General features: G+C 46.5%; 1 protein-coding gene across 1 annotated transcript in view; it reads right to left on the bottom strand.

Annotated features, from left to right (window-relative positions):
• Positions 1-21676, bottom strand: part of TG (thyroglobulin) — a 238068-nt gene that overhangs the window by 177451 nt on the left and 38941 nt on the right. Inside the window, exons 21-26 of the mRNA XM_004373014.2 lie at positions 14940-15089; positions 10718-10888; positions 6935-7051; positions 3695-3810; positions 3040-3148; positions 2171-2362 (exon numbers count right to left, since the gene is read on the bottom strand). Coding sequence (XP_004373071.1) covers positions 2171-2362; positions 3040-3148; positions 3695-3810; positions 6935-7051; positions 10718-10888; positions 14940-15089 — 855 coding nt within the window. The remainder of the gene's footprint in view (positions 1-2170; positions 2363-3039; positions 3149-3694; positions 3811-6934; positions 7052-10717; positions 10889-14939; positions 15090-21676) is intronic.

Below are 21676 nucleotides of genomic sequence, written 5' to 3'. Positions count from 1 at the left end.
CCCCAAGCAAGTCCCTCTGAACTTCATTTCCAAATGGCCTGAAGCAAAATGTAGGTACAGAAGCCGCGTGAATTGTCATTTATGAAATGATCAGTGGAAACTCAGTCATTTAGGGGTTGGGGATGGAGGAGGTTGAAATTTTGTTCAGAGCTGGGAAAAAATTCTCTCTCTCACACACACACACACACACACACACACACACACCAGAAAGCTCAATGACTTTCCAGGCCGAGATAAAAAGACGTAGCAGGACCCTCTTCCTGGTCCGCAGATCCAGCCAAACCTGTTAGAAGTTAACCCTCCGGATGTGCGCATGGGACAAGACTGGGAAAATCATCTGCCTGATGCTTTATGTGTGTCTCAACGAGAGCTCAGCTCTCAGCAGGGCTAGGCGGCAGTTCAGCTCCATCTAACTGCACAGATCACAGGTTATGCTTGAAAGGGAAAGGAAGCTAGCAGCTAGCCAGAAATGTCATGGAAAGAGGGATTGAGTGGTTTTACTTCTCCATGGAATAAAGTAATTCTTCCATATATAATCCTAAGGAAAATGAATCAGCCTTTCCAACTTGAAGTCATATGGTGCGGTGAGTAATCAGACATCTGGGAAACTGTGGTGTCCACAGCAGAGCAAAAGCATTCGGTTCAAAGAAGATGTCCTGGGTTTGAATTAGTGTTTCTAAATATAGGTATACACAAAGACATAGAAACATATGTGTGTATGTATGTGCATTGCATATGCGTGTGTACATACACATGAACACACACTCACTTATCTAAGCGTTAATACGAATCACATCACAGAATCATAAAGAATTAAACCTACAAGGAATGTCAGGAATCAGCTTACTTCAATCTGGGTTCCTGCCCCACCACACCAACCAAACGCCCTCATTTGGGCCACCACTGACTGCTGGGAGCTAACCTCAGCAGTATCACCTAGTCTGAACTCTCAGCAGCCTTCACTGTTGACAGCTTCCTTTGTCTTTCTGCCCTCTCGTCCCTTGGTTCATAAAACAATGTTCTCCTGGGTCTCCTCCTCCCTCTCCGGCTACTCATTCTTTCTTCTTCGCAGATTCTCTCCCTGTCATGTAGGTGTGCCCCAGAGATCGGCCCCGTCCCCTTTTCTTTTCTCACTCTGTACCCTCTTCCTAGGAAATTCCACCGGTAACCATGCCTTCTGATACCACGTCGATGCTGATAATTCACGTACTTACACCTTGGCCTTGTCCCCTCTGGGCTCTGGATCTTTGTCTCCAAAGCTTAGTCCTCATCTGTGGATGTCTCAAAGGCACTTCAATCTTAGCATACCCCAAATTGACTCCTGAACTTCCCATATCTCCCTCTCTCATCACCGAATCTTGCTTCTGATATCTTCCATTACTCTCCAAACCAGTAAACTATCCAACCAGGTGTACAAGTTAGATTCTTGGGAACGATTTTTGACACCTTCCTCTTCCCCAAGCCCCATGTCCAAGTACTACTGATTTTGCCTCTGACAAATACCTTGAATCTTTTCCTTTTTATCCATCTCCATTGCTGTCACCCTAGTCCAAGCTACCAGCCTCTCTTACCTGGAGTACTGTGGTAGTTAGTAACTGATCTCTCTACATGTACTTACTCTAACACCTATCCCATACCTTCTCCACACTCAAGCCGAAGTGCTTATTTCAAATTTCAAATCTGATCATGGCATCCCTTTGTTTAAAACTTTCAACGTCTTCCAGGTGCTCTTAGAATAAACACAAAAGTGTTTAGTGCAAACTACAAGGTTCTGCCTGGTCGAGCCCCTGCCTCCCCTCCAGCCCCTTCTCAAACCAAGGCTCCATCTTGCTCTCCCTACTCCACTGACGCTAGCTTTCTCACCACCCTTTCTCTTTATCATGCACCTGTTGCCACAGGGCCTTTGCATGTGCTGTTCCCTCTTTCTAGAATGATCTTCCCCTCTCTCCTCAACTAGTTACGAACTACGGTATGTGGCATATAGGAAGGGGAGGGGTTTGTCTCTGACTTTGTGTATGTGAATATCACCTTCTTGTGTGTGGTCACCTCAAGTCTGCAGTTTCCTAAAGCAGTCTCCATGTTGTATATCCAGCTTCTGCATCCCTACATGTCCCTGTTCCTCGTCAGTCCCAAGGCCGTGGTGTGGGAGGGCCCTCACTGCCAGCATTACCTCCTTGGACCTGCGCGAGGATGAAGCCATCACAGCACGGATCCCGGTCACATGCAAGAAGACAGAAGAGATGTGCGTCGGTCACATTGGCTCCTGAGGCTGAGAACACGAAGGGGCTGTACATTCCGGAGAGCGTGTTTTGGAAATCAGTTTGTTCAAAGCTTTTCTGACTCATGGTGGTGAGTTGTTGGCCTGGGGATAAAGCAGAAACATTTTTTAAAAGATTGAAAACAGTGCAGAGTTGAACAGAGCTTACAATCTCGTGTGATAGTGGGCCTTCCTTCTGTGTTAGGGCAGTGAGTCGTCTCAGATGAGACACAGTCTGAGCCATGAAACTTCGGATCTGCATGCACATGAAGGGGGAGAAGCCAGACACGGCCCCGCCTAGACCACAGCAGACCTGGACAGACTCCCATCACACCTTTGAGGGGCTGAAGGTAAATGTGGAGAACGGGCATTGTTATTATTTTTATTGTTACCAGCAAATAATTATTGAGCTCAACATTATTGGGTGTAACCATACACATGTGGAAGGCATTGGTGGTTGAGTGGTAGAATTCTCGCCTTCCATGCAGGAGTCCTGGATTCAACTCCCAGCAAATGTACCTCATGCACAGCCACCACCCATCTGTCAGTGGAGGTTTGCGTGTTGCTATGATACTGAACAGGTTTCAGCAGAGCTTCCAAACTAAGATGGACTAGGAAGAAAGACCTAACCACCTACTTCTGAAAATCAGCCAGTGGACAGAATGGAAGCTGGGGCTGAGGGCAAGGAGTGGGTCACTAAATGCCTCCCTCTGGTACCCGGCCTGAGACATAGACCAGGTTAAACCACTGAGGCTCTGAGCCATCCAGCTCCACTAACCTACCCTGTTTCAAATACACAGCCAGAGAGTCTTGATCCTGGCGCCTCACTTTCACCTGGCACCTTAGACTTCCAAAGCTGGTGGCCATCACGTTCCCCAATGCATTTTCTTCCTGGAGATGGAAAGAGGCTGAATTACCATCTTGTGATGTTTAAAGATTCAACGCAACAAACATTTATCAAACTCCAACCTATGCCCCAGGCACCTAGCTATGTACTGGTGGGCCACCGATAAAGCTAGAGAAGGTCCCTGCCTCTTAGTTTCTCTCCATCTATTGGGGGAGACAGACGTGTAAGCAGTAAATTACAGCGCAGAGTGTTACCTGCAAGAGACACGTAAAGTACTGAGGAGGGGGTGATGAATTCCATTGAGAGAGGGGAGCTATAAAAGCTATGAAAAGTGAACCTGGATGGGGTTCTGATACATGGGTAAGAGTTCGCCAGGTAGAAACAAGAGAAGGGGGGGTTTCAGGCAGAGGAAACAGCAGGTGCAGAGATGTGGAATTCCATGGTGTTTGCAAGAAATGAGAGATTACACGGGACCTCCCATGGATCAGCAGTCATTTCTTCACCTGATCTGCTTGGGGTTGAACTAATCAGAGCATGTCTGGCAGAGAATGGGCAAGAGGCAGAACTGCCACGTGGCTGCCATGGCTGACCTGATCAGAAGCTGTGCAGACGATGCTGTCGTTTGTCCCAGCATAGAATTCACATGAGACTTCTGGTCCCCCCGTCGACACCGTGAGGAAGATGCAGACCTCGTCGTCCGCACAGTCTGCAAGGACCATGGAGACTGTCACCCACTGGCCTATCTCGATTGATGCTAAGGACAGTGCAGACACATAACCACCCCTCCTCCCCAACCCTAAACGTGCACCCCCCCCACACATACAAACAGGAGACACTGAGCGCGCACCACGTACCCCATGCTGTCAAGCACTTTATACATTCATGACCCATTGAATTCTCACTTTATAGATAAGGAAACTGAACACTGAGAATGTCAGCTACTTACGTAGGGTCACCAAGCTGGTAAGTGGTAGAGCTAGGATTAAATCTAAGCAGTTAGGCTTTGGAGCCCTGGTGGCACAGTGGTCAAGAGCTCGGCTGCTAACCAAAAGGTTGGCAGTTTGAATCCACCAGCCTCTCCTTGGAAACCCTATGGGGCAGTTCTACTCTGTCCTATAGGGTCGCTATGAGTGGGAATTGACTCAATAGCAATAAGTTTGGTTTGGTTTTTTAGAGTTAGACTTCAGAACCTGTGCAGTTACTAAGTTGTGTCTTCCACTGAGATCACAACTTCTTTCAAGGCTATGTTCCATTTCCATCAGGGGACTGATAGCTGTCCTATTGGGAACTCTAAAGACAAATGAAATCACAATTCCCAACTATGTACAGTGAGTGCCTCTCATAACGACAGGAGACCATAAGCTTGATAAGGGCTGGGATCATCGCTGTTCTTTGGGAACATGGTATGACAAGCATGGAGAATATTGCCCAGCACACAGAAGGCTCTGAAAATGTGATAGATGAATAAATAAAGTCAAAATTATTTCCATATTTAATCATGTTATATTCATGAACAATGATAACAGACAACGAATGATTTAGCAAGAATAGGAAGTCTGGTAGAAAACCTAAGTTAAAAAAAATAACTTCCACTTGTATTTTTATAATTACAGGGCACTTTCACTACAATATTCATATTGATTCTTGCACAACCCTGAGAGATATATTTAGAGATGAGGAAACCAAGAATAAGCCTTGGCAAGGCCACATGGCTGGATGGTGGCAGAGCTGTTATTCAAATGCCCTTGAACTCCAATTTCTGGGCTCTTCCCACTGTATTTTGCTAGCTGAGGGCAAGAAGAAGCCACTCATATCTGGTGACTGAAATGTCTGCATTTTCTCTAACAGGACATCTCAAGCTGTGGCTCTCCCAGAATCAGGCCTTGGGTGTGAAGTTGGTCTTAGGGATTCCCATCATCTCCAGATTTTCCTTTCAGCGTTGAACAGCTGCAACACCCTCAATGACTAGGCTCTAGGAGATACATGGTGTCCTTTTGTTCACAAACTGCCTGGCTCATTCGGAACCTGAGAAAAATCACTTTTATTGACTTGCCTAGCTTCTGGCCCTAAAGCCCTCCTCTTCCCTCAGTTAAACTACCTCGATCTCTCACTGCCAGCAAATTCCTGCTTCTGGCTCTGGGACAAATCCAGTGAAGAAAACACATACATGTCCGAGGTCAGTAGTAGAACAATCAGCACCCTTGATCAACTCTGGTTGGTCAAGTAATGATCTAGAACCAGGGCTCCTGCATAGTTGTAACCAAACTTCACCTCAGCTTTCACTAAACCCAGTCTCCCCTTTCCTTCACCATCAACAACAGCCACCCTCCCCATGGCCATAAACCAATAAAAACCAAACGCATTGCCGACGAGTCGATTCTGACTCATAGAGACCCTATAGGACGGAATAAAACGGTCCTATAGGGTTTTCAAGGCTTCTTTATGGAAGCAACTGCCACATATTTCTCTTGCAGAGCAGCTGGTGGGTTTGAACCATCAACCTTTTGGTTCGCAGTTGAGTACTTAACCACTGCGCCACCAGGGCTCCTTCCCACAGCCATAGTGGCTCTATATTCCTACCTCTGAAATGTCCCTTCCACCTACCATAAAATTGTTCTGATGCTGAATGCTTGGATCCCCGCTGGACCTACAAATACTCCCTGTCCCTGATTGCCCTGGTCTCTTTCATCTGATAGGTCACCATCTGTCCAGATCTTCCTGACATGGCTGTCTTGCTGAAACTGTTTCCTCTCCCCATAGTTTTGACCGTGAGTTCAACCTGGATGATTGAACCATCTCTCAACACTAACAGATGGACCTGTCCTCCTTGCTCTCCTTATTCCCTATGATTCTGTGTCCTCTTTTTCTGCGTATTCCACTGGTTTCCCATCTAACTCAAGCTGTGTCACAACGTACAACATGTGTGTGGTTATGTGAGTATGTGTATGATATTCCTTGCCAAGACAAACAACTACCATAGCTCTTAATCAAGATTGCTTTCTTGGTGCTGGTTCCTCATGTCTATTCTGTTGACCTTTGGTCCTGTGCCTCCAATTCCTGTGAATATCATTCATTCTACAAATCTTTTTTCAGCTCCTACTTCATGCCTTGCACTGTGTGGTAAAGACAGTAGCATATGCTCATCGTAACCAAGCAGACATCCAAAACACATGAAAACTCAGATTGTTAGTTACTTAACAAGTAAACCACATGTGGTTACTGAGGGAGGCATGATGCAATAATTAAGATCAGGGACTCTGGCATCCTTTAGCCTGGGTCTGAATCGAAGTTGGGTCATTTGCTTGACCTGTGTCATTGGGCAAGTCACTTAATCTCTCAAAGCCGTATTCTCCTCATCAGTAACTTGGGATAACAATGACTACTGGATTGTAGGATTATGAGATAATCCTTGTAAAGATACATGCTCAATAAACAATGATTGTCACTATGCCCTCTCTGACCTTCCTGTTGAAATAGACATATATGTCTCCCACCCTGGACAATTAGCTCTACAAGGAACTATACTTCCTTCATTCCTGCTTGCTAACATGTAGCATAGCTCTCGGGATATAGTTCTTGTGTGTCATTGAGTCAATTCCAATTCATAGCAACCCTATAGTAGATGCCCTGAAAAGTGGAATGAAATGATGAATTGAATATACATTGTGGAAATCAATTGATTTACAAAGTGTTTTTGATAAAACATGTTTTTCATTATAGTTTTAACAGATTTGGTTTTGTTTGCCAAGATCAACAAAGCATATTTCTACACCTTCTCCCTCGCCCCATTCCCACCGCCCCTCCCCCTGGGGAGGAGAGCTTCCCCTCACCTGCCAAACACTGCATCAGTGGGGACTCCGAACCAGGGACTTTGGAACTGATGACAAAAGGAATGTCAGCACTGAAGATCACCTTAGATTCTGAAAGCTTCTCAAATTTCCGCATCACTGAAAAGAAAGCAGATCTGTGAAACCGCATTCTGAAGAGAGCGGGACATCTGCAGAGAAGCCAAAAGAGTGTTAGGTCAAGAAGTCACTTCTTAATGATATGCCACTTCATCTTCACTAGGATGGCTATTTTATATATGTATGTGTATATGCATATATATACATATATATATACACATACATATATACACATATACACATACATATCACACCAAAAAATCCATTGCTGTTGAGTCAATTCTGACTCATAGTGACTCTATAGGACAGAGTAAAACTGCCCCATAGGGTTTCCAAGGAGCGTCTGGTGGATTCGAACTGCTGACCTTTTTGTTAGCAGCTGAGCTCTTAACCACTGTGCCAGCAGAGCACCATATATATATAAATATATATATTAAAAATACAAATTTTATGTTTTATATATAAAGACATAAAAATATTTATTATATATAATATTTTACATATAATATTGTGTATATATATATATACATATATATATATAAGAAACCAGAAAATAACAAGTGTTAGAGAGGATGTAGAGACATCAGAACACTCGTACATTGCTGGAGGGACTGTAAAATGGCTTATCTGCTGTGGAAATCAGTTTGGTGGTTCCTTAAAAGGTTAAACAGAATTACTGTATGACCCAGCAGTTCCACTCCTAGGACTATCCCCAAAAGAACTGAAAGCAGCAACTCATACAGACACATGTACAGTTCTAGCCCTAAAAGAGTCCATGGTCTAATGGGGTGGGAGCTAGAGATAAGGCTGGGTGTATAAGAGGTGACTTTATCCAAAGAGCAATGCAGAACAACTGAAGCACTTTAAGGGGCACTGCAGAGACAGAACTGCCTATTAGAATAACTCCCTGGTGGCAGGGTAGAAGAGAGGCTGAGGGGGCAGGACGGAGCAGGGGGATGAATCAGGAAGCTGCGGCAGCCGTCCAGTTGGATGACCACAGAGGCCTGGGCAAGGGTAGTGGTGGGGTGGACAAGGTTGATAGATACCTGCTTGGGGAGTTACATAACTGACCTCTAAGCACTTTGCTTTTTCTGGAGGACAGTAGCCTCAAAAATGAGACTGAAATTCCATTCCTACAGAGGAAAGTCCTCTCAAAGGCAGGTGAGAGAATGCTGAAAGCAAGAGCATGTTGACTTCCTGTGAAGACCAAGATTGTTAACATGAAACCCCCCTGCATACCCGGAAAGGGAAGCTGCAGCTTGCGGCTTTGCATCCGAAGCCAAAGGAAAGGGGACGCTGAGGATTAATGTGGTAGATACTCATCAGCCTGCACCTCAGGGAAGCATCATCAAAGCTGCCAGAGCGGGGCTGTTACTCATAGATGCTTCTGGTGCTGCTGATAAAACTGCCTTTCTGCCAGAAGAAGCCATGAAATACTTTACAAAGTGCATATTACAATCCTCACTTCTGGGCCATTGACAAGCACTTAGCTAATAATCTCAAAATAGCCAATATTAGTGGGGCCTCAGGCAAAGCGCATATGCAGCTGCATATTAATCTCTCAAAGCGCCTCCAGCTCTAATTCCTCTGATTGCTATTTCTGCCCAAGAGGAGGGATGTTGGAAATCATATTAAGACCTTCATCGGATTTGCAATTTATCCGTGGGGACACAAAAAATCCTTGGAATGTGTTAGCTCTTTGCTGGAGATGGGAAGTGATTGTTCTGAGCAATGGAAGATGAACATTTCTCATTTGGATTTTCTCTGGGGCTTTATGTCATTAGCTGTACCAACTTCCCTAGGGGACAGACAGGCTGCTTGTTTGAGTGAGTGAGTGAGTGAGTGAGCATGTGTGTGCATGTGTGCGTAACAAGGAAGGAGAGAGACAAATCTAAATAGAAGCACAGCCTGATATAATGGAAAGAACAAGGGTTTGGGAGTCAGTGCCGTCACTAGGGTTGGTATCACCTGTCACCCGTCACTCATTGTGGTAACATGCTCAGCCCCCCACCTCGTCACCCATCAGTCAGTGTGCGAGTGGGCAGGCCTTAGCACCTGCCATTGGACAGACAGGTCTCCACTTTGGCCAATGGGAGAGGGGAGGAGCTGTGGGGAGCCACGGGGGCAGGGGCGGGAGGGACGGGGCCACTCCGCGCGGGGGCAAGGGGTGAGGGGGGTTCATTGGCAGGCCCCACCCACGGGGGAGTGTGGCATCATGAATTACCAAACTGGGTGACATCAGCCCTAGTGACATCACTGATACCAGTAACCAGTTGCCGTTGAGTCAATTCCAAATCATGGCCATCTCTACCATCTCAAACTCCAGTTATGCTATTTCCTCAGTGATAAGGAGCCCTGGTGACGTGACAGTTAAGCGCTCGGCTGCTAACCAGATGTTGAAGGTTCAAACCCACCCAGCAGCTCCACAGGAGAAAGACCTGGCGATTGGTCCTGTAAGATTACAGCCTAGAAAACTCTATGAGGCAGTTCTCCTCTGTCACATGGGGTCGCTAGGAGTTGGAATTGACTCAAAGGCACCCAACAACAACAAAAACTACGCGATAAGAATAAATCACTAAATCATCCTTTGTCTCACTTTCCTCAGCTAAAATACTGGGGATACTAACGTCTACCCATTGAACTCCTGCGAGGTTTGCGTGTGGTAACACAGAAAACGCCTGGCTCGGTACTGGCACGTAGTAGGCCCTGGCCCCTCTCCTTCGGCAGAAGGACTGAGGCAGTCCAGCACAGGCAAGGCTTGCTCTGGCTTGTCAGTCAGCCTCAGACCTCGCACAGGTGACAGTGACTATGGGAAGGTGAGGGAGTCTGAGGACTTAGCAGATCAGGAGAAGAGGACCTTGGCGATTGTCTCAGCCACCCCCTCATTTACCAGATGAGAAAACAAGGCCCGGTGAATCGTAACTACTGCTACTGGGCCTTCAAGTCAGTCTCAGGAAATATTGATTACCCCTCATGGGCGTGTCATTGCCAGTGCACTCAACACCCCTCCAATGTAGGCATTAATAGCCCCATTTTGCAGATGAGAAAATGTTGAGGGTACATGATGTGCCCAAGACCACACAGCACCATGCCTTTCCCTTCCGTTCCGTGGATTTCCTACCGCACCTTGTACTGTAGGACATTGGAGGGTTCACCTGGGACTATCCCACCAGCGATCCCATTGAAGAACTGTATAGAAGGATGACTGTACAAAAGGATGCTGATGCTCACCATATCTCAGGAGACAGGCAAGGGGCCGCTGCAGGGTGGGGACAGAGGATCAGAGAGGTTAAGTGCCTTGCTCTGGATCACCCAGCGAGCCGGCTGTGAAACAAGGACTGGCACCCAAGTCTTTCCACAGCAGCCTATGGAGGCAGAAATGCTGTCCGGCTCCATGGAGGCAAGCGACCAGCGGCCAGGGAAAGGAATTCTCAGCAGATTATTTTTTTACATCAGCTCTCATGCATGCTGAAGTATTTAGGGGTGAGGTTTCAAGGAAATTTACTTTCCATTGATTAAAATAGACGAGAAGGAATAAACAGCAAAATACTAACAATCCGTGGATCTAGGTGATGGATATATATACTTTTTCAAAATAAAACATTGGTGACAAATGCATCTCACCCAACTCTCTCTCTCTCTCTCTAAAGCCCTTCAACCCGTGCCCACTCCCCGGTGACCGAGGCCAGCTGAACTGCCAGCACATACTCAGACACTGAGACTCGGTGAGCAGGGCCTCCGTTTCCGACCCAGGCAGCCTCTGCCCCTCACGGTCCACACAGACGGCCTTCCCACTGGCCCTGTCTGTCTGGCGCGCCCGGTACTGGCCATCCTGGTCACACTGCAGGCCTGCCTCGTTCCTCTGACAGTCGGTGACACCTGGAACCAAGACATTGACCCAGCGATTAGCAACATGCCCTCGGGATTCCCTCCCCTCGGGACTCCAGCCCCTAACCTGTTTATCAGACATCCAAGCCACATATGTGACCTAGACACTCCAGCTTAAAGCTCTTCAGTGTCCCCACCCTGGCCAAAGGACAGTGTCCAGGCTCCCTATTCTGGCCAGCAAAGCCCTGTGACCTGGTCCCCAACCAGCCTAACCCCTGTCCATCCTCCCTGTGCTCCAAACACAGTTGGCCATTTCCAGCACCTTGACCACTCCGTCCTCTCTGATATCATTGCTCCAACGCAGGCTCCGCTCCTCCTGGCCTGGTGCCTGGTCCTCCCCAGCCCTCTCTGGGTTAACTCCCCAGTGCTCTACAGCTCCTAGCTTAATCCTCGTTTCCCCAGGGAGGCCAAGTCCAGCCCACCTGCTCCACACTCTCCTAGCAGCCTGCACCTCTCCTTCATAGCAAGGAGCATGGTCTTCATTTACATTGACGTGTGTGATTGGTGGATGAATGTCTGACTCCCCTGGAGGGGAAGCTCCCAGAGGTGGGCAGGGACCAGGTCTCTCATTATTGTATCCCAGTGCCTGGCGCAGTGTCTAACACTCAGCAGGGGCTCCAAAACATCAATGAATATTAGTTGAATACAGGAATGAATAACTCTACTCCTGTGCTTAGCTATTTCCTCTGCCTGGAAGGCCCTTCTCCACCTGCCCCACGGCAGGTCCCCACTACTCTCAAGGCCTGATGCAAGCCCTCACAGCACTTAGCAAGTTAACAAGAGTATGAACCACTTACATTTCTACATTCATGTGCTTACTTTCGTATCAGACTCTAAGCCACTTACAAAAAACAAGCAAACAAACCCGTTGCCGTCGAGTTGATTTCAGCTCAATGCAACTCTATAGGACAGAGTACAACTGTCCCATAGGGTTTCCAAGGAGCAGCCGGTGGATTCAAACTGCTGACTGTTTGGTTAGCAGCCTGAGCTCTTAACCACTGCACCACCATGGCTCCTTGAGGACAGGAATTTATCTCCCCGTGTTTTATAGACCCAGGACTTGGCACACAGCAGGTGAGTGATACAGTTTTGATGAATGCTATCAAAAGGGAGTATCCTGACTTGGTCCTCTAGGGGTGGGAAATAGGTGAAAGATAACGTTTTATAGCAGACCAGAGATTTGAGAAATCTAATTTTCTATATTTTAAGACTATTACTTATGTGATTAATATTGACAACTATTGGGGGGAGGTTAACAAAAGCTACTTTTTAAATAGAATGTTTTCCATGCCAGACATGATATATATGAATTAATAAATCAATAAACAGGCAAATAAATAAAGAGCTACTCAGTTAACAACCAAACTTGCTGCCCGTCAAGTCAATTCCAACTCGTGACAACCCTAAAGGACAGAATAGAACTGCCTATAGGGTTTCCAAGGCTGTAATCTTTATGGAAGCAGACCGCCACATCTTTTTCCCATAGAGCAGCTGACACATTTGAACCGCCAACCTTTCGGTTAGCAGCCAAGAACTTTAACCACTGTGCCACCAGGGCTCCTTGGTTAACAATAAAAACCCATTGCCATTGAGTCAATTCAGACTCATAGAGAGCCTACAGGACAGAGTAGAAGTGCCCCGTAGGGTTGCTAAGGAGTGGCTGGTGGATTTGAACTGCCAACCTTTCGGTTAGCAGCTGTAGCTCTTAACTACTGCACCACCAAGGCCCCAGTTAACAATAGAACCTCACAAATGATCCAAAATTGGACCTGCTAGGTTGGTAAATACAGGAGAAAAGTAAAGCTGGTGTTCACAGCATCCAATGCCAGTACAAGGTATTTGTAAGTGAGAACTGTAACAGAGACCTCAACTATATAGAGGAATTGGGATTCTGAAAAATATTCTAACACCAAAGGGAAACCAAGGGAATATCGTCATCGCTTGGCATCATTTAAAACACAGCAGACTTTCCAGCTCTGTGCTTCTCTTCACCATAATTCTATCTGAGGACACAGACCAGATAACTCAATAGGCAGAATGGTGGAGTTAGAGTCATGGCGAAGTTCTTGGGCAGAAATAGGCCCTTTAATAGACTCTAGCTCTGACCCTGGAAAACCATTCACTAAAATCTATGCTATTGCCCAAGGGAGATGATGGAGAGAGTGGTGAGGAGGCAACACAGCCCCCCCTACTGCATGGAAATGCAACGAAACTCAACTCAAAAAGTGAGCTGGCGATGGATATTTATGGTACACTTTGCAGGCACTTTAAACATTGATCCAAGCTTTATAATCATTCTATCAGTGAGGTAGGAGCCGTGGTGGTACAGTGGTTAAGCACTCAGTTTCCACCTGAAAGGTCAGCAGTTCAAACCCATCCAGCAGCTCCTTGGAAGAAAGACGTAGCTATCGGCTCCAGTAAAGATTACAACCAAGAAACCCTGTAGGGCAGTTCTATTCTCTCACATGGGGTTGCTATGACTCAGAATTGACTCAATGGCACCTAACATCAACAACATGAGTGAGGTATATTGGGCCCACAGAACAGGCAAACAAGTTGACATTGTGAGAGGGAAGTGAGTGGCCTAGGTCACAGTGCCAGTAAGAGGGAACAGGGAAGGAGCTGGGTCTGGCTAGGGCTGAGCCTCAGCCTCTTGCTCTGCTCCCCTCCCCTTCTGTTACCCCCTCTATAAACAAGGACCAGAACATTGCACTGATCTCTCCTAAGAAAGAATGTCTCTTGCAGTGGATGGCACTTGGAGCTATTTCAACCATAAGGCCTAGAGTCAGTGTGTTCAAACTGAGGGTGATGTCCAGCTGTCAAAGACACTACGGTCTTGAGCAGAATTTCTTCTCCAGGAGGGAAGACAGACTCCTGGCCTTTACAAAGTCCTCTTACATTTATTTGCTTGGAATCACAGCCCACTGCTCTCCTGACCAGGAGCCCTGGTGGCGCAGTGGTTAAGCACTCAGCTGCTAACCACAGGGTCAGCAGTTCGAACCCATCAGCTGCTGCGTGGGATAAAAGACCCCTTGATCTGCTCCCATAAAGATTACAGCCTAGAAAAACCTATCAGGCATTTCTACTCTGTCACATGTGGTCACTATGAGTCGGAATGGACTGGATGGCAAAGGTGTGAGCACTCCTGACCAAGGAAACTTAGTATCCTTTGGTTAATTGCTTTTTAAATTCGAGAAATTATTCATATCTTAACCAATGACGATTTGCCTCATGTTGACACAAGTTCGGGTTGACATGAAAAGATGTGAAACAAAGCACGTTATGGGAGTTTGCTAGGAAAAACCCAACAGTACCCAGCTGACTATTAAAGTAGGCCAAGTGAAGTCACATGACATCCAGGAAGGCCACAGGAACATACTGTCCTGACAAAGGCATCAGGCCCGAAGAGGACTCTGCGTGGCACACAGCACCTACTGCAGATGGAAAGTATCTTGCACTTCTCCATCTGATAACGGCAACTTACAAATAATCAGAAGTTTCAGAATCAGATAAAACCAAGTTCAAAGGCCAGCTCTTCTGAGTGACTTTCTCTAAATTATATTACTTCTTTGTAAAAGTAGGAATTATAACATTTACCTGGAAAGAGTATGGGGAAGACTGAATGGGACAGCAGATAGGCATTCAAACATGGTGACCCCTTAGTTTATGGTGCTGTGTATCCAGTGGTTCTCAACCAAAACCCAAACCAAACCTGTTGCTAGCAAATCGATTCCTACTCATGGTGACTCTTTGCCCTCAGGGGACGTTTGGCAATGTCTCCCTGTGAGTCGGAATCAACTCCAAGGCTACAGGTTTTGAACAGGTAGACATCTTCGGTTGTCAAAACTGTGGGGGTGCGATTAGCATCTAGCAGGTAGAGGTAGAGATGCTGCTAAACTCCTACGATGTACCAGACAGCCCCCTACCCTTAACAAGGAACTATTTGACCAAAATGTCAACAGTGCTGACTTCGGGGAACCCTGCTCTGTCCCCCCTTAGATTGCAGCGTTCCTCTTTCTAAGCAGGACGCTGCAGAACTTACAGTGGGTCTGGCTGAAAGCTCCAGCGGACATGGTCGTTCTGCCCACAGGACACGGGACACAGGCAGAGCCACCTGCTCGTTCTTGGTAGAATCCAACGGCACAGGGAACACATTGTTCATCCTGAAAATAGCTTCCTTCAGGACATTTAACTAGAAAAAATACACAAGGAAATGACGTTAAAGAACAAGTGACTTGCTTTACAGTTACAACCGCAGAAGACACAGGGTAGGTGAAATCCTAAAATCAGTTCAAGAGCTCATTCATTCAACAAACATCTATTGAGAACCTACTGTGTGTCAGGCTCTAAGAGCTGGGGATACAGCTAGGAAGAAGGCCAACAAGGTACCTGCTCTCCAGGAGCTGACATGCTAGTACAGGGAGAGAGTGTCAGACAAGAATGTCAGATATGGGAGAAATGAAACAGGTGTTGTGATGGAGAGTGAGGACAGAGGAGGGCATGTTAGGGAGGGAAGGCCTTCTAAGGAGGTGACACTTGAGCCTTGCATGATGAGGAGTAAGCCAGGCAAAGATCTTCTGCCGTCAAGTCGACTCTGGTTCATAGCGACCCTATAGTACAGAGTAGAAGTGCCCTGTAGGGTTTCCAAGGACAGGCTGGTGGGTTCAAACTGCCGACTTTTTGGTTATCAGCCGAGCTTTTAACCACTGTACCACCAGGGCTCCTGGCAAAGATCTCGGGGAAGAGAATTCCAGGCAGAGGGAACAGCAAGTGCAAAAAACACTGAAGTAGGAATGAGTTTGGATTGTTCAAGAGCTGAAAAGAGAAAAGCCAGGGTAGCTAGAGCTTAGTAGCCCAAGGGAAGAATAGCATGAGATGAAGCTGGAGAATTACTTGAAAGATAAGGGTCCATCCATAGGTCTCCATGGGAACTCTTCCCAAAGTGAAGGGCATGGTGTAACACAGTGGACGGTGTGAGCTCTAGGGTTGGGCAGATTTGGTAAAGTCCCTCTCCCCACTCTACCCTTATGATTGGACTTTTCTGGGCTCCATTTCCTCCTCTGTAAAATGGGGGTTAATAATACAATCTCATTGGAGTGTAGTGATAATGTACATCAAGTACCTATCTTAATGCCACCTTCACATAATGTGCTTAACAAATGGTTATTGAGGAACCTGAGGAAGTCCTTCCTTGTCACCAGCCTGAATCACTCACTCTGTTCAAACATGGCCCCTCTCTATGTGGGGCAATTTCAATAATTCAGCAACATCTCATTTGACTGACATGACTTCTCTCCCTATCAGTTGTTAATAACACCGCTCAGGCCAGGGACCAGGGTGGGCGAGTGACAACATTGAGACTGAGAGCCTCCACATATTTTGTGCCCTGGGTGCCTGACTTGCCTCTCCCTCTCCACGATATTCATTACTTCTCCCCCATTAGTCTGCCAATTCTCAGTGCTTCCTGGCCCTCTGATTCTAACACCCCCAACCCCTCCTAATTTGCCTCCTCTAATATGATACGGGGAGTCCCTGGGTGGTGCAAATGGTTAAAACATTCAGCTGTTAACTGAAAGGTTGGAGGTTCAAGTTCACCCAGAGGTGCCTTAGAAGAAAGCCCTGGCGATCTACTTCCAAAAAATCAGCCATTGAAAACCCTGTGGAGCACAGTTCTACTCGGACACACATGGGATCACCATGTTGTTGTTGTTGTTGGCAACTGGTTCTGGTTTAATATGATACAGGCTGGGAAACCAGACAACCAACCTGGAGGGACGTATATCTCATAAGGTTTCTAGGTTGGGGTCCGAGGAGCCCTGCTTGAAGAAAGCATGTGAAGTTGGCCACACTGATATTGATGGCTCAGAAAAGGGGTAAGAGAAGGAGGCTCTTTTTGCTTTCTTTCTTGGTTCTGTGTTGTGTTTCCAAGAGTTTGCCAAATAACTTCCAGAAGAAGTGAGTTGTTACCCAGTGAAGGAGGGAGCTAAAATCTTGCCTGCTCTTGGGAGAGTCTACTATGTGCCTGGCACTCTGCTATGCACCCAGTGTCCATGAACACAACACTTCTGTGAGTTAATATTTTATCCCCATTTCAGAGAAGAGAAAGCTGAGCATCAGGACATTCATACATGACTTCCTGGCATGCTTTTCTGCAAAGGGCGGTGGAGAAGTAAAATTATAGACTATGCCAAGCACAGCACTGGGCATCTGAATGTGCTATCTCAGTCCAATGAGAAAGGTATCATCCCCCTTCTCCCCATTTTAACTTGAAGGAAACAGAGGTTCAAGGTCAATGTAACACAGGCTGTGAGGTGATAGAAGTGGGATTCAAAGCCCATTCTCTCCAAACCAAAGCCCTTGCTCCACCCACCATTCCAAGCTACTTCCCTTAGCAAAGAAGGAAGCACCAGGATGTGGAGCGTCTGGGGATGGAGCCAGCTTTGGTGTAGCAGCTATTATCTCTAGTCTGGGTATGTACTTGGCATTTCTGAGTAAATCAGAAACTTAAACCACATCTTGGAAACTGAACAATGTGTTTTCCGGTCTACCCCAAGCAATTAATATCCTCCCTCAGAGAGTGAGGTTTCATTACTTCTATGAGTCAGGCTGTTGACGATCATCTCTAGCATTTCAACCCCAAAACTGATCATGTAATAAAGTAAGTAGTCTTCAAAGTCACTGCTAAAGGGCAACTAAAGCTTCTCAGCTGACCTGAGTTGCACTGCCTCCAAAACCCGGCTGCCCATGGAGGAGCAGAAATAAGAAAACAGGGAACTAGCTTTTGGGCAAACCCTGCCAATGCCAGGCCCCTTCATTGTGCTCAAGGTACGTACATTCTCTTCCCTCCCACCACTTCTCTTCGTCTCTGACGTCAAGAGTCTTTCCCCACAAAAGAACACTTTCACAACTCAGAATGAGACCATGGCTCAGTTGTCATCATCATCCTTCCCTCTGCTAGTGGGTTCTCTCAAAGACGGTTGAGGCCACTGCAATAACTGAGTGCTCACCCTTCAGTAAAATCACTCAATCAAAGTCATTGGAAAACCCTTTGGCCTCCGTTTCCTCCTTTGTAAAATGGAACAGTTTGGTCTAGGTGAGTTGGAGCATTTCACAAAGCTTTGGGTTATGCTACCCTCCTGCCAACCCTCTTGCTATAATCCCCCAAACAGTGACAGCCAGGTTTCTGCTGAAGAAAAATATCTGCGAGTAAACATGGTCTTTCTCCCTTAGCTGCACTCCACCGCACACCTGGCCCTAACACTTGCCAACTTCAAATTCTTCCATGGTGCCCCTCACCAGTCCAAGCCCCTTGCCCTAGCTCTCTATTAACTTAGCTTCTCCCAACTAGACTGTGAGCTCCTTGAAAGTAGGGGCTGTGTTATTTTTCTTTCTTGAGCATGTAACATGGTGTTTGGCACATCTTTTGAAACCTTGGGTGGATGGATGGAAAGATGGATGGGGTGGATGGATACATGAGTAAACGGATGGATGGAGAGACAGAGGGATAGAAAAAAGGAAGGAAGGAAACAAGATACTACATGTTACCTTGGGGAAAAAAAAAAAAAACCTATAGGGAACTAGTTCTATTCAAAGAAACTTTAGTGAATAGGGGAATGGTAACAAAGCCCAGAATGGAAAATGGAAAATTCGGACAATTTCTGTGGGATTCTGCCCAGTAGACCAATCGAGTAGGAAGGCTGCCAGTTTCAAGAGGAAGCTGTCTGGGTGGCCTAGAGGCCAGAGCGTGAATGTAACTGACCCCCCTCCCCGAGCTGCAGAGAAAGCCCCCATTGCCTGCAGTGTCCAGTTCCTTGACCATTCCCACCATCCCCCTGGGTTACACCCTCCATGGTGGCCATCCAAATGAGCGTCCCTGAGAAACCCTGCTACATCTCCATAGGACAATGCTCTGCTTGTCATCTCACAGCTGTGTTCCAGATGTAACTGCATTTTAGAAGGAAAAAGAGCCAAAAAGCTCGAATTCAAAAACCCAAGGGCATGACCGAGGATCGCTTTATTGAGAAGGGAGATGTGTGACGTAGAGGACAGAACAAAAGATTTGTAGTCAGACAGATCTGAGTTCAAATCTCAGCACTCCAGTCAACAACAAGACCATTCGCTGAGTGTCTATCGGTGCCAGGGGTGTGCTATGCATCGATTATTTCATGTTATCCTCATAAAAGCTCCACAAAATAGGTAGTATTATTCCTGTTATTTTAGATCACACCTAATGAGGATAAGTAACTTTCCCAAGATCCCACAACTAGAAAGTGTTGGAGCCAGAACACAAACCAGGTCCTCCTGACTTCAAAGAGCAGTTCCAAACACTATTAACTGAGACCTCGGTTTCCTCTTCCACAATACGTGATTAATACTGACTCTCTGGACCAGAGAAATGCTAGTCAGGTCAGCACATACCAGAAACTCAATAAAGGATAGATAATATCACTGATACTGGGGGAAATCCAAGTCTTCGTGATTACTTTTGTGAATTCCATTCTGGACCTTTCTAAACATTTGGAGTAAGTGAGTAGGATTGAACAGTGTGATTTACATTGTTTGTGAGTCAGTAAGGGACTGCAGGAGTTGAAAAACAGAATGTAGATTTACCTAGAGCAGGAGTTGGCAAACTACAGCCCATGGGCCAAATGCAGCCCATCTTCTGTTTTGGTAAATAAAGCTTTATTGGAACACAGCCATGGCTTTCTCCCTGCAATGGCTGAGTTCAGTCATTAAGACAGAGACCTGTAAAGCATAAAACATTTGCTGTGCAGTCTTCTACAGAAAAAGCTGCCAACCCCTGTTCTCGAGCAAGTGTATCCTGGGCAAAACCTTTGACTCAGTCACGTCTCCGCGCCCCCCACCATTGGTGGTTCCCACCTTCTCTGAAGTCCTCATTACCTGAGTTCAGATGTTGGGTTCTGACCCCCAGTGTCCCTCACTGGCTGACACTTATGGACGTTTTCCCTCTTCAGGTGAGATTGTCAAGCTCCTAGCAAAGCCTCCCTCCCTCTCTTCCAGCTGAGCAGGACTACCCACCTCGGCAAACAGGCACTAACAATCTAGTTCCCAGATGGTCAGCCCTAGAGGTAATCTGGGGATCAGATTTCTAGTCCAACCCTTTTACTTATTGAAAGGGAGGCCCTGAGAGGGGAGAGGACTTGTTAAAAGCACAAAGTCCACACAGGTTCTACAGACCTGGCCCTTGACTACTACCATCTCCGTCTTCTGCTACTTCACATCTTAACTCCATGCTTCAGAGGTCTCAAAATGGTTCCAGACCACCTACATCAGTGCTAGCTGAGACGGTGGTGAAAGCAGGCTCTTGACTCCCACTACCTCCCCCCTCCCTCCCCCACGCACCTACTGATGCAGTCTTTGGCAGTGAAGTAAGGGCTTTTTGCACTGAAGTCTGAGAACACTACTGTAGGTGTTCTGAACACCTCTATCTCTTGATCCCATTTCACCCACTTTGACAGGTGGCACCCATCCACTCCTATCCCTGCCATTTGTCCTCTTTGTTTGGACAGCTCTGGTGAGGTGGCAAGATCACGTCTTCTGGTCCCACAGGACCTGGGGTTACTGGCCCACCGATAATTGGTTAGGTGAACTTGAGTCCCTGCTACGAGTCAGCCCTGCTCTGGGCACTAGAGATGTGTCATGTCATTTAATCGGAGCCTTAAACTGTTTACGTGTAAATTGGGTAACAATTGCCTGCTGCCAAGAGCTTTTCTGAGAGTTAAATCAAATATTTATGAAGATGCTTTAGAGACTGCAAAGTCCTCTATAAATATTAGAGGGAAGTAGTTTTGTCTCTGTTGTCTGTGTTAACATTTAGCTGCATCTTGGATCCAATTGGGGTTTAGAGCCTGACATGGATTTCAGAAACGGAAAGGCCGTGGAGCTTTTGTGTTGCAACCGACTGTAAATAATGAGACATAAATGAACTGAGATGCATCTTCTCTTTCTTCAGTTCAAGAAAAATGCCTCTCCATCTCACTCCACACAAGGAGGAAGGCTCCTCAACAAGAGATCCTTTAAGCTTCTGTGATAGATAGACTAATCCACTGCGATGGAGTCGATTCCGACTCATAGAGACCCTATAGGACAGAGTAGAACTGCCCCAGAGCCTTTCCAAGGCTGTAATCTTTACAGAAGCAGACTGCCACATCTTTCTCCCACGGAGTGGCTGGTGGGTTTGAACTGCTGACCTTTGGGTTAGCAGCTGAGTGCTTAACCATTGCACCACCAGGGGTGCTGACAGAATAGTGACTCCCCAAAGACGTCCCCATTCTAATCCCTGGAACCTGTGAATATGTTAAATTACATGGCAAAAAAAGAATTAAGGTTGCTGAGGGAACTAAGCTGCTAATTAGTTGATTTTAAAATAGAGAGAGTAGTCTGGATTATCCAGTGTATCTGTTGTAATCACAAAGGTCCTTCAAAGTAGAAGAATTAGGTGGATAAGAGAAGCAGAGGGAGATGTGACTACAGAAGAATGGTCAAAGAGAAGAGTCCTTGCTGGTGCTGAAGATGGAGAAGGGGCCACAAGAAAAGGAACGTGGGCAGCCTCTAAACACTGAAAATGGCGAGGAAACAATTGTCCTCAAATATTCCAGAAAGGAATGCAGCCCTACCAACACCTTGATTGGACCCCAATGAACCTGAGTCAGACAGCTAACCCACAGAACTGTAAGAGAATATATTTGCGTTGTTTTAAGCCACTAAGTTGGTGGTCATTTACTACAGCAGCAATAGGGAAATAATACAGCTTCCATT

This window comes from Trichechus manatus, unplaced genomic scaffold (assembly GCF_000243295.1).
Source record: "Trichechus manatus latirostris isolate Lorelei unplaced genomic scaffold, TriManLat1.0 scaffold00022, whole genome shotgun sequence".
Taxonomy (NCBI): Eukaryota; Metazoa; Chordata; class Mammalia; order Sirenia; family Trichechidae; genus Trichechus; species Trichechus manatus.
Note: the sequence above shows the minus strand (reverse complement) of the source record. Positions and strands in the feature narration are given on the sequence as shown.